General features: G+C 36.7%; 1 protein-coding gene across 1 annotated transcript in view; it reads left to right on the top strand.

The window, feature by feature from the left end:
* Nucleotides 1–14,117, top strand: part of CFAP43 (cilia and flagella associated protein 43) — a gene marked incomplete at both ends in the record, with an annotated part of 44,074 nt that overhangs the window by 15,613 nt on the left and 14,344 nt on the right. Inside the window, 14 exon segments of the mRNA XM_080348248.1 lie at nt 114–176; nt 1,256–1,335; nt 2,034–2,165; nt 3,191–3,307; nt 4,518–4,598; nt 5,424–5,572; nt 6,685–6,788; nt 7,870–8,010; nt 8,383–8,552; nt 9,300–9,452; nt 9,895–10,025; nt 10,733–10,898; nt 11,474–11,575; nt 13,146–13,241. Of these exon segments, the coding sequence (XP_080204374.1) occupies nt 114–176; nt 1,256–1,335; nt 2,034–2,165; nt 3,191–3,307; nt 4,518–4,598; nt 5,424–5,572; nt 6,685–6,788; nt 7,870–8,010; nt 8,383–8,552; nt 9,300–9,452; nt 9,895–10,025; nt 10,733–10,898; nt 11,474–11,575; nt 13,146–13,241 (1,685 nt within the window).

Below are 14,117 nucleotides of genomic sequence, written 5' to 3'. Positions count from 1 at the left end.
TGATTCAATATACTGAACCTGGCCTTTTATTCATTAGACTGGAACACAACTGACTTGTAGTGCAATGTTTATGTAAACAAGGTTGATGTAATAAATTGTTTTCTTTTGTGCAGAACGCATACGTACAATATCGGACGTGTTGTCATATGTTCACAAAGAAGTACAAAAAAAGAAAGGTATTTCTGTGTTCAAATCAAGCTAATAGATTTTTAGGCAACACCAGTGAGATCTGGGAATAATAATATGTGAGCACAGCTGGAAGCCACTGGTTAGAAAAACTCAGCTCACGCTGACCTCTGTAAGAAACATTGATGACAATCTTTTATGTTTACATGACAAATGATAATAACTTTTGTGCTAATAAACAGACAAATGAATAGCCTCAGGAGAAAAAGCGGCAGTGAAATAATTTCTTATCGGTCTAATTTAAATTGGAATAAGTGATGCTAGAATGAGTTCCCTACTGCTTAGTTTTAGTGACTTTTTTTAGAACTGCTGTCACCTGTAATTTGGCCGAGTTAGGATTTAGGAGTGTTTGTTTCAAACACTTTGTTTTGGGCTCCACAATATACACATAACGGACAAAGTTCAGCACAGGGCCGCAAAGATTATTGGAGAGTCTGAGTACATGACATACAGAGGTGGGCTGGGGGAACTGTGGGGGATTTTACTATGGCTTCAGCTACCTAAGGGAATGTTACAGGGAAGATAAAACCACACAGGTGAAGGACACAGTTTGCATCAATGGAAATTTTGGGTAGATATTAGACAAAAAAAAAAAAAATCACAACGAAGGTAGTCAGACATTGGGACAAGTTGCCCAGAGAAGCTGTGGAATTTCCATTCCTGGGGATATTCAGACCTCAGCTGGATAACATGATCTAACTTGGAAATTGATTCTGAGTTTGAAATTTGCTTTGTGCTGAGCAGGAAGTTGGATCAGAGGCCTTTTAGGGTCCCTTCCAACCTAAATAACTCTATGATTCTGTTATTCATACGTTAATGTGGCTCTTTGCAGCTTTTACAAAATAAATGTTTTCTCAAATTAATTTCTAGTTCATCAGACCACAATAGTACTGTCACCTCAAATTCTGTGTATCAGTCTTCTCCTTCATTATCACCACAAAAAGTCCAAAAAATATATAGCACATGGAGCCTTTTTACTCATAGGTAGGAAATCATCCCAGATTTGAAGTTGAGACACATTTTTGCAATAAATTAAATTTAATATTTTACATTGGTTTTGTGCTCTCAGGTGGCAAACCAAAGGATCTGCAGAATCCAGTTCTATCTTCATTGGCATTTTGTAAAGACGGACTGTATGCAACTGGAAGTGTAAGGCATCCTTTATGCTCTTAACTTACTTTTATTGTATGAAAATCAAAGAATATTTGCAGAGTTCATTTCAAAGACAGGAGTTAGAAAAAAGTGGAGGGCTGCAGAACTATAAAGGTCATCTCTGGTATTGCACATATTTTCTTTGTTAAGACATGAGACAAGATATTGGGGAGGAGCAGAGTGGGAAGACATTCCATTTTTGTAGTCAAAGAAGCAAAACAAAGAGAACAATGCTACTTTTAACAAGAGAGTATTCTAGAGGAACAGAAAAGAAGGATGGACAAAAAATAGGAAATCAGAGAAAATGGTCAAGAGAATTGCCATACACAAATCAATATTTAACCCAAACTGACAATGCCATTGTACACTACTGCTTAAGAGTGGGACAAATTCTTATACCGTCTCAAAAACCCCAATATGAAATCTTAAATATTAACTGATGAGACTGTTTTTATCAAACATAGACTGTTACTAAGACTTGTATTAAAGAACACCTTCATTTTTCAATAGATTTATTATCCAGGGTGAGAATCCTCTGGATTGAAACATACTAAAAGCGAACAACACCATTAGTGATGGAGTACAGTTAAACACTGTTACTGTAGAGACTTTCAGAAGTTCTTGCAGTTCAGTTTGCCGGAGGGGGGCAGGGTAAATGACCTAGACTTGATGTGGATTTGTACTTTTCTGCACAGGGGGGCATTTTATTCTTTTATTACATCAATGATCTGCACTATGAGATGAAAATCTGTGCTGATATCTTGCAACCGATAACCAGCCTCGTATTCTCTCCTGATTACACTGTGCTTCTTCTTGTCACTGACCAGGTATAGCATTTGAGATAACAGCATTACATAATGGGATGTGCCTGTGATTCCGTATGTGTATGCTGATGTTCTTAGTATGAAATGTTTGTACTGTAATCACACAAGTCAACAAATTATATCAGAGGTGACCTTAGTCTATCTTGTGTTTTTAATGAAAGATTGGAAAGACTTTTGTTGAAGGACAGAAGAATTGTCTTCCACAGATGGGGGGATTATAAAGTACCTAATGCTGAGATCTCCCAACAGAAATACTTGTGTGTGTACAGTAGAGCACATGATCAGTGTGTCCAGGTCACTGTGCATGAGCTCTAGGCTTGATGTGTGCCTGCACAGTAAGCAGTGCAGCTTGAGTACATCAGACCTGCTGTAGCTATGCAGTAGAGTTGCTCTGTATATGTACCTGAATTTGTCTGGCAACCCAGCTCGAAATCCTTCTTTGACCAGCCTAATGTCCAGAAATCATACACGAGAGTCCCAAATTCTCCAATTCCACTTGTTTTTTCAGACCTTTAATCATTTACATTGGCATTTTTAAAGCTCTTAAAATGTTTTTGTGTGTGTCAGGAGGTTCTGAGTGCAATGGTAACTCTGGTCACACTCCCTCTGATTTCATTCTCCATTTGTAAAATTAGTAGAGGAATTCAAAAATCTTTGTCAATATAAGTTATGAATTGTTTCTAAGAGGCTTTGAGATCTTTAGATAAAAAGATCTCTTAAAATTTAAGATTTATTATTTTGGGTCCCTTTTGTTTTAGATTATTTATTGATTCCTGGAGTAACATTATTTTATTAAAGCAATTTTGAGAAACAAAACTTCTTGAAAATGTGACTAGCTGGCTCACTGTGTAATATAATCCACTACATTCAGCTGAATTCTACTGGGCACTTTTTACTTCAATTTGGAATCAAGTATAAAGCTTTAAAGAGTGAAGCTCAAAAAATTGATATTTTTTGTTGAAGTCTTTGAAAGCTTTTAATGAAAAGTTTCATGACCTAGTGATGGATTATTTCTCTTTATTTGTCAGGGGGCAGTCTACACTTACAAACCTCCCCACAGTGAAGAAGCTGTCAAACTCTTGGATGCATGCAGTGGTTATCTTTTGGCAGCTGATTTTCTTACTCCAGGGAACGAGTACTGTGTGGTAAGAAATGGTATTCTTTCTTATATATAATAGTGGCTCTTTTCAGGTAACCAATATGTTGCCAAAGCACAAAATCAAAAGCTTTGCAGAGATTAAGACTGTTCTGATATTTGTTACAGTTGTGTAACTTCTCGTTAAGGAAGTAAATGGCATCAATTCAGGTATGGCCGATAAAAAGGTCAGAATTTGCTCTAGAATAAAGGGTGGATAATTTGCAGATTGCTGAAATGTAATATTGGTCCTGCTGTTGATTTATGTGACTCTATTTTTGGGGAACTGTCAGCATTTGCCCTCTCCCGGACAAGCCCCAAATTTTAACAAAGCCAGGACAGGAACATAGCTGAGCAAAATGTGGATTCAATTCAGAGAACAGATGTTGGAATAAGAAATTCCTACTGATCTTTTCAGCCTTCAGCACAAACTGGAACAGCCTGAGAGAAGCCTTTTTCTGGGTCCAGGCACAAAGAAGGCTTTATTAATGAATCTCTCCATTCGGAGAAATTTCTTGCTTTCCTCCTATGTCTCTGTTTGCTGCAAGATTTGTATTTTAGCCAGCAAGTCTGATTCATCTCCAGGCCATGAATTCTTCAAGTAGCCAGCCTAGGAACCCTAGGATCTTAGTCAGTTAGGTTTGCTGAATCAATTTGTTTGTTGTCAGCTTAAGAATGTTACATTTTACCTGACTCTGAATGAGTAATGTGAGGGTTGATTGATCTCTAGCCATACTTTCCTGTGGAATTATCAAATTGACTGGATATAAGAAGAACTCAAGTACTATTATGATATGCATTATTTTTCCTATGAGAAAACAAGACCTTTCCTTAAGCCCTTCCCTATGCAAAGAAAATTATAAGCAGGTTTTTCTATTGCTGGCTGACCGCTGGAAGTGCTAATATTGGTCAAGCTTACATGTTTTGCCCTAGATTGTCTCTCTCTGCCTAAACACCATTCCTGTAGTTGCAGCAATTCACAAAAAAATATTAAACATTTTCCCATGGCAAGAGTATCTTGCAGCAACTGGACTTAAAGGAAAAGAGAGTTCCAAGCAGAACTAGTAACACTTGGTCTGCTGTGCTCAGACATTAGTTGAATTTATATTCTATATTGGGACTTTTTGGTTATATTCTACTCTATATTCTATTCTACTATATTCTATTGGGACTGTTTGGCTATTCCACCACTTTTGACTATGTTTTTCCCTGTTCAACAGTCTGTAGCAACTTCAGGGGAAGTACAAGTTTGGTTCCTGGAAGACGGAACTTGCCTCAGCAAGCTAAACCTTAATATGGAGGTACATGTAACAAGGAGTTTATATAGTGATTGATACTTAAAATTTTCTTTAATATTTTTCAATGCATAGCATAATATAACATGGATTTGCATCAAACAGTGCTGAGGGAAGCTCAATATTGTCTTTGAACAACCATGAAAGAGATTTCAAAAAGATTGTCTTTTAGAATGTTTCCTTGAACTAATAATGAATCTAACCATAAAGCAGAGGAAACATTTTAAACTCATGTCCTAGTGATGTGTCTTTAAGCATATATTTGTAAATAACAATCTAAATTGTTATCATATTACTCTATTAAATTTTTATTTTTAATGAGTGCCAGAATGGAAAGAAAAGTTTCAAATGTGAAAAAACAAAATGCCTTGATGGATCTGAAAAACAGGTTCTAGGAATTTAGTTGATAAGGTATTTAAAATTGTTAATGCTTTTTCCTGATTTAAGATGCATTCAGACCCTGAAATCCAACACAGTAATTAAAAAATCCCTTTCTATAAAATCCATACATGTAATTGCACTCACTGTTTATTTAGGTGGAAATTCTTTCACTTAAAATCTGGATAGTGGATATAATGTGGTGGTGTTTTTCCTGAGGAGTGTAGAATTAGCTTTTGGTATGTAGGTACAGAGCACAGGTAAAATTCCTATGATGTCTCTGAAATCCTTTCTTTGTTAAAAAAGAAAATAAAAAAAGTTTTTTAGATAAACCACTTGGTGTTTCTTCTCCAAGTTTTAGAGACTTCTAAATAGCAAGAAACTTCATACTAACCTATAGCATAATATATAAAAAGATAGGGAACTGTTAAGTATCTTTTACTTCTCAACTAGGCAACCGCGCTGGCTTGCTCTCCCTCCTCCAACAGCGTTGCTGTAGGGACCAAAAGAGGTGTCATCTATTTCCTTGACATTACCAAAGTTGAAGCTCCACGGGTTGTTCACAGAATTTTTCTTTCCACATTTCCAGTGCTTTCTTTGCAGTAAGTATGTAGTAACAGGGACAGGAATATTGTCAACTTGCTGCTTGAGTAATACTGTTAGTTGAACAAAAAAAAAAAAAATGAAGTTTTTATTCTAAAAATAACAAAGTGAAATATTTTAACAGCTTCAGTTTTTTCCAACATATTCTGAATTGCCTTCAAGAGGAGTAGTAGGAGGATTTATATGAGAAAAATATAAGAAACCTGTATTTTAAGAAAGTTTAACTGAGCACTGAAGATAGTCATGTATAAGATCCTTTCTGACAGATTATCATATGCAGTAATTATGTACACTTCCATGTATCTGAATTTAGAGGGTTATTTCTCACTGAATATAAATTTGAGATTTTGTGAATTTAAGTTTAAGCCATTGGACATATCTTCTTTTGTGATGGATTTTTATTACCATTGTTAATTATTCATTTGCTTACAGTTCCAGAAATTACCAGTCCTCTTGTAGTCAGTGATCTAAAAGGCTTTTTTAGTGTTTTTGTTTGTTGGTTGTGTTTGTTTGGTTTTGGTTTTTTTGCTGGTGGTGGGGTATGTGTGTGGTGGTGGTTTTTTGGTTTTGTTTTGTTGGGTTTTTTGTTTGGTTTGGTTTGATTTGCTTTTCCAGTTATTGAAAAAATCTGAGGATATTTTACTTCTACTTTTTAAAAAAATAGAACAGATTTTGAACTGTTAAACTTTAATATAAATCTGCCTGTTATTTTGACACTTAGATGTGTTATCTTTTCACAGTTACCTAAGATAAAACAGTAAAAATAGATACAGAAAGCAACTTATTCAAAGTCAAATGAATGCAAAGACGTATCTATTCAAAATAATAGCAAAATCTGTATAGTAGTTTTGCTTTTAGAAAGTAAAAAGTGTTTTTATTTTAAAATACTTCAAAGAAATATTCGATAAAGTTTTTAACACATCCTGCAATTAGAAATTGCACTCTTAGCACTGGGCTTTATATCTGGCCTGAACCCTGTAAACCCAAAAGCTGAAACTCCAGTTGTGTTTGTTCTACCAGTGAAGTCAGCAGGGTTATGGGAATGGAATTATTTGACCCCTTTTACGGACTTTATTGAACTGTATTCTATTTGGATTTATATTTCACCTAGTTATGATCAGAGTGGCCAGTTCCTCATCGCTAGAGCTGCAGAAGGACATATATTTATTCTAGATGCTCGACCTTCAAAATTATTCCAGGTTCTTGGATATGTAGGTAATATATGTAACAACATTAACTACATGGCGTTGTCACTATTTGCTGCACGTTATGGATACTTCCTGGGCAGACTAAGCCACTCTCCTTCATTATACTTATTTTTCTGGAGGACTAGACATATTCTTCCCGCTTGTTTTCCAACTGTGTTTTGTCCCGTTGTCCTGGCCAACTTCTGCCCACCCCCACCCCCCTTTTCTACTCCTCTGTAATTTTAGTTAGCAAATGCACCAGCTTTTCTTCCAGGACACATATAAGTCACAGGGGAGAGAATGGATTAACTGGATTAGCTGACCAACTGATCACAACTCCAGCATAAAAGTAATAGTGCTGGCAGAGAACTTGAGACCTTAGTGGCTCTCCATATGAGAATTTAGACTAAAACACTGTGGGTAGATAGCTGGGTGTGATCTCCTGTTACAAATGGCCGCCCCAGACATCTTTAACATTGGTGCTGCTGCAATTTTCAGCTTTGCTGGTTGATACTGAAGAATAAAAAATTATGGCATTTTAACTCACCAAAAAAAAAAAATCTGAAATTTGTAAATTTGTTTCTGCAGTCTCTCAATTCCAGTAACATTATACTTGCAGATCACACCTATGCATACAGATCTTCATTATCCTTTTAAGTATAAAGGACATTATTTTATCATTTTAATTGGTTTGACAAATATAGGATTACATCTTATTAGATAATTTTCAGAATTTGCCTGATCATGTTCTCATTGTCTGGCTGCCTTCCTAGATGAGGGCTTTTCTGTGCTTTATCTGGAGGTTATCATCAGACAGCCTTGAAATTGCTACAGTTCAAGCTGGATGTGAACTCAGATTTTAATGTTTAGTGTAATAACATTCTGGTGCTTGGCGTTCTCAGCATCTGATGCCTCAAGCTGAAACTGTGTGTATGCAGCATTTTCTGAAACCAGGTTGTGGCTTGTCTGACATTTTAATCCAAGTTCAAAACTGTTAAACTGAGAAGTATTCTGAACAGGGATTTCCTTCTTTTCCTATGATATCTTAATAAAAACAATGTTACCGTGCTTCAGTAACAATTTGCATTGGTGTTCCCTACCTGCTTCAGTGTTGGAGGATCAAGTGCTGGATCTTTCTGTAGTTTCTGACTTCAAGAGCGACTTAGTGGAAGTGATGGTACTTGTTAATGTAGCGGAGGTTCAGCGAGCAAGACTGGAAACTTTTTGTCTATGTTCAGCACTCACAACAGGTAAGAACTGAAATATATACTATGTGATATTTTTCTAATGCAAGAACATATTATTGTCATTCCTTAACACAGAATACTAGCAATCTTAGTGTTTTCTTATTAGTGCATACAAATTGTCACATCACAGTGGTTAAACTGTTTCTAGTGCTTTGTTAGATCTAGTAGAACTGTGTGTCTGCTTTGCTGCAGTGGCTGCATCAGCACAGCCCAAAGTCTTTGTGTTGAAAACGAGTGTTGGAACTCCCAGTCTCCTCCTTGAAAAGTCACATCAGCTCCTTCCTTGCTGAGGTTTTCATAATTACTTGTTAGGTGAAACACTTGCATTAGTGGTAGTGATGCCTCTTCCTCCTTGTTTCTTTTTTAATCTTTTAGATAATGATAAGTGTGTTAATGAACGCGGAATACTTAATGCTAACGCCATTAAAAGGAAGCAATATGATTTGGATTGCCCTTTAAGCTCAGCAGTCAGATTGAAGGATAACATTGTGTATGGCTACTGTACCTGTGCACCTTTCATCTGTAAATACCATCTCTCTGAAGAGGTAATTCTCTGAAGCTGCTTTATTTTGGGTAGTGGTTTAATACCAGCAAACAAAGGCTGTAAATGAAGTGAATATAGCAGGACATTATGTTAAAAAAATTCCTCTCTGCACTAAAAATATCTACTCCATCCATAAACATCAACTTTCAGCATCCTACCAGCTGCTCAGAAACCTGGTAAAAGCAGTCTCCTTGTTCTATTACAAAGAAAGCCAAATATTGGTTCTTAAAACTCATGCAGCTTGCAGGCACTTCACATGAAGCTTCTGTTTTGGAGCTGTGTTTTTGTGCAGTCTGCTGAGAAACCTGAATATCCAGCTATTGAAAGAACTGAGCCAGTGTGAGCCCATGACTCTCAAACAAAACTGCAAACCTCAATGAAGTAATGGAGACTTCAGGAAGCCATTGTCATTGCCTGCTGAGCAACTGGAGCTCTGCAGCTCGTAGGTCTCCCTCAGTTAAAGACTCAGGTCAGGCAAGAAGGTGGATTCCAGAGGGGAACACTTCTTCTTGACAAGTCTCATACATTTTAAGCCAAGAAAATCCAGGCCCAAACATACTGAATACAGACCCTTTTGAAGAGATAAGAAGCAAATCAGCAGCATAGCAATGGTATTGCCTCTGAGCTCAGTAATCCAACATCATTTTAAATTGCATGTGATAACCCACAAAGCTATCATTATTCTTCTCAAAATGATATAGATATTTCTATCATCTGAACTGCTGCTAATGTTTTATTTGTTTGGCAGAATATGTCAAAAGATCTGTCAGTATTTTCATCAACAAAAAGGATTCCAAGCAATCAGTTTGGATCAGGGTTCCTCTGTTTATCACCCAACAGCCAGTGGCTGGCGTCAGCAGCAAACAATGGTGTTTTGATCATCTATCATACTTCTACTATGGTAGGTAGGCATCAAGGCACAGGCTTTGTTTGGTTTATGTGAGAAAGAGGTGTGAAAGCTACTTTCTTGCACTGTAAGCTTGTCTTCACTTGAATGTAAGGTGTTCCAGAAAAATGTATGTTGAACATTAACTGACATAACATAATACAGTACAATTGTTTTTATAATGAACATGTATATGATCATACAAACAACTTACTTTCTTGTCTGGTAAATCTTAGGGTAGATAATTTTACTATTTTTCTTTATCTCCTGAAAAATCAACTTACTAGAAAATTTCCACATCTGTAGTCAAAAATTATAAGCTCATAAATTCTAGACTTTTATGTGCTTTGGACTGACATTTTGGATTGACTTTTATCAAACAACGAAGAACCATAATTTACAGACATATTCCATTAGAACAACATGTTTGCTGATGCTGCTTCTATGACTTTTCTAGGACATACTTGCTCAAAAACACTGTCACTCATATCAAGGAGGGGGAATCAGATCCATGGTATTTTCACTGGATGGCAAGTTTATCCTCGTTAATGGCAAAAATGATGGTGCCCTTGTGTGTCTGCAATGGAAGTATGTATAAAGTGGCAGATTTATATTGGTGGTGTAAATTCTTGTATCCTGACAGACTAATTTTTGCACATACTTGTGATTTTAGACTTTCTTTTTATTAGTCCCAAAGTAAGGAGAAGAATTGGATAGAGATAAAATAATTCCTCTCATCTGTAGAAGCAGCCTCCCCAGCTCATGAAAAGACCTGTTTTTTTGGTGTGGTTGCAAATACAGGATTAAGGAATATCTTCTGATAAGAATTACCCACAGCGAGCTTCTCATGACCCTATGTAAACCACCTGGAAGGGGCTCTCTGGGGATGTAAGGAATGTAATCTCATGAGACACTAATTTAACTCAGTGATTTGGAGACTTTATAGCTTTAATGGGAATTGAACCGTGGCTCTGGAGAGCTCTTAGAAGACATTAGGAGTAAGAGGCACTTGAAACGACAGCTTTTCTATGGTAGAACAAATATTTAGGTAGATGCATAGATTGAAGATGGCTCTGCCAGAGCAGTATCTCAAATCTGGGTAGCCCATATTTCAGAATTTCTAATTCTGTAAAAGCCTCCACTTAATTATGGAATTCTAGAATTCAAACAATATTGAATCATACGTAAAAACATAAACATTTTTAAACAACTTATAATTGTATAATAATATTTTGTACTTCATCCTTTACCATAATACACACAAAAAATACATTGGTTCCCTTTCTGTTTACTAGGAAGATGAAGAAAACTGAAGTTAAGGAAGCTGATTTTCACTGGCAATCTCTTCTTTCTATACTGAACACATCTACTTCAAATGAAAATGTTGCTTTACAATCTATGGAAGAGTGGCAGTCTGAACCAGAATCCACATCAGGATCACTTCCAGAAGAGAAACTTAAGGTGTTTTCTCTATTTTCATAGGGAAAGAATATTTGATCATTATCCTAAAATTACACATCATAAAAACTGTCCTCAAAACAAACACTGATCCTTCTATACAACTAGAATAGCCCTGAGAATAGGCTGAATATGCTTAGTTATCAATTTGTGGAATAGTATTATCAAAGAAATGCAATAGTTTTGGGAAGATGACATTCACATCTTCTATTTCACTTGGTTTCTTCAGCCACAGAAAACTCTGTGAAGTCAATTTCTCCTCATGGGAAGTTATGTGTCATTCCCAGTGGGATGTTACTGCTATACATTGTGTGTTACTTCTTGTATATATTTCTGTTGAAAAAGCAAACCAGTGATTACAGTCAACCCTTTTGTGTCAAAAGGCTTTGCATAAGAGCAAGAGTTTGCAGGATCAAATCTGTGGACTGGTTAGGGAATAGAAATGTTGAAACAGTCTCTGGAATTTGATGGTGGTGGTGTTACTTCTAAAGTGTGTCCATTTTTTATTTTATTTTATTTATGTCTCTCTTTCATTCTCTCTAAGTACCTGAGATGGATGTTTATATCCTTAATTTCAGGAGGAATCTTCCAGTGTAGATGTGACAGAAGATGGAAACATCCCCAGTTTGTATTCAGACAGTACAGATGAAATGACGTGGCTAGGTCAGAAAATAAAGAAGGTACTTTTGTAGAACAAGTATTAATCAAAGCTGGAGTTTTCAGATGTCAGTAGTGATTTGGGGTGCCAAATTATATGCTGTAAAGGAATCTATTTTCTAAAGCTTCTCTGACATTTGGACCTCTCTTTAAGATATTGTGATCTAGACTTTTAGAAATCCTATGTCAAGGTTATAAACACATCCCTGCAGGTACCTGGCACAATAGGAGCTCTAAAGACCAAAAGACCACTTCTACACAAGGAATAAACTTAAAAAAAAAAATAAATAAAAAAAAGCCAGAGAAATTGTCTTCTTTTAGAAACTTATAAAGACTCTTTTGTTCTAAATGTCAAAAAGTTGCAGAGAAGATTATTATCAGAAACAAAGCAGGTACTTTCTTTTGCCCAAAGGCCAGAATAACAAATTCTGCAGCACTGATAAATCAATAGTTAACAATATGACATTAATTACAAAACCCTTGAGGTTTATTTCAGGTTAAGGTTGAGGAGAATATGTTGTGTAACCAAAGTTTTTATAAGTCAAAGTCTATCAAAGGTTTGTCCACAGAGAAGGGGATTTAGTGCTTTGTGAGCCTGGAAATGGCTGTGTTAATGTTAGTATAGATGATTTTTTTTTACGGATGTTAGCATATTCTTTCTGATATGAGCCAGAGCCTGGTATTTTGTCCAGCTTTTGAGGTTCAATGATAGGACAAAGCAAAATACCATTGCTTTCTAGGTGATCTCAGGAGTGACTTTCTAAATTAGGATGCAGTTTCACAAGTGGCCCAAGTCAATCTAAGACGTACTGCCACTGAAAGTGGCTTCATCTCCATTCTCCTCCCAGACATGTATTCCTATTTCTGCTTTCATGCTGACACTCACACTTTGGTGTCTCTGTTGGGATTTTTTGGCAAATTCATGTGACTGTGCATACACACAAGTACCACATGACAGCCAGAAATAAAGGTTGAAGGGTTAGCAACATTGTCATAGTTTTTTTAAGCTTCTCATTAATGTCCTAAGAGACTGCATCTGACTTTTAGAGGATGCATTCCATCCAATGTCAGAATTATACACCCCTTCCTTTCAATCAACAGCCATCATCCTACTTAAAGTTGTAAACTTTAGAAAGCAAATTCCAGAGGTGCAGACTAATTGCAAAATTTTCCCTAAGAGATGAATTGCCAAGGCTGTAGGGGCAAAGAAATTTTCACTGCTTCCAGAATGAGTGATAGATGTTAGTTTACTTGTGTCTTTAAATGTCCCACAGGAAATGCCTAGTGACAATGACAAATCTTATTCTGGCAGTAGGTTTTACCCGGTTTATTGTGTCTGTTGTAATTACTTCTTCAATATTTTATTTCTTTTAAGCTCTATTGCTGTACAAGTAGTTTACAATGTGACCTGATTGTACAATCTTTTTTTCTCTTGAGCAATTCTAAGAATCATCTTATTGAATTAGGGTTGTCTGTTTCTGTTATTAATCCCTTTGAGTTTTGTTTTCTGTACAGATAATTTTCCTTTAGATTATTTCAATCTTTTCTTCTCATTTATTTTTGTCTTTCAACCATGTATTTGTTTTATGTCAGGTCATTAGAGAAGAGACTCAGAGATTTGCTAACCAGAAGAAAGAGCTCCAAATGGGAATTAAAGAGCTGCGTATAAACTGTGAGTTTCTTACAAGGGTAATGGCTTTGCTTACCAGTTTTGATTATAAGTACACTTCCTTTATGGCTATCAGCTCTAGCATTCAGTTACATTTTTGTCATAAACTCTGAGCAGACAGGTAATAAAGAGATGTTTCTTCAGGGACTGTACACTGAACCTGTCAGGAACTACTGTCTAGGTCTTGGTTTCCTTTGCTCCATATAAATATTTTGTGCCACTTTTATACGTTGAACAATCGATACCCTCAGCAAGCTAGTTTCTGCCTGTCTAACAACCTTCCATTATAGAAATTACTGTCCTTTCTTCTTCCTTCTGTTTCCTTCCATAAAACTCCTATCCGCCAGAGGATAAAGCAGTCACCTAGACCGGTCTGCCCAGGGCCATGTCCAGACAGATTTTGGTTATGTCCAAGGATGGAGACTCCATGACCTCTTTGGCAACCTGTTCCAGTACTCAGTCACCTTCACAGCAAAAAAAGCATTTGGTGATGTTTGGGCAGAACCTCCTGTGTTTCAGTTTGTGTGCATTGCCTCTGGTCCTGTCACTGGGCACCACTGAAAAGAGCCTGGCTCTGCCCTCTGCGCACCCTCTCTACAAGTGTGTATATACATTGATGAGATACCCTGCAAGTAATTTCTTTTTTAGAACAGTCCCAATTCTCTCAGCCTTTCCTTGTACAAGAGATGCTCCAATCCTGTAATCACCTCCATTGGACTCTCTCCAGTACCTCCCTCAACCTGCTGGCAACACTGTCAGTATAGCCCAGGACACCATTTGCCTTTTTTGCCTCAAGGATGTGTTGCTGGCTCATGTTCGATTTAGTGTCCACCAGGACCACAGCTACTTTTCTGCAAAGTTGTTTTCCACTTGCTGAGCACCCAGCATGTCCTGGT

Source organism: Nesoenas mayeri (genome assembly GCF_963082525.1).
Source record: "Nesoenas mayeri genome assembly, chromosome: 7".
NCBI classification, from domain to species: domain Eukaryota; kingdom Metazoa; phylum Chordata; class Aves; order Columbiformes; family Columbidae; genus Nesoenas; species Nesoenas mayeri.
This window is presented reverse-complemented; position numbering and strand designations above follow the sequence as displayed.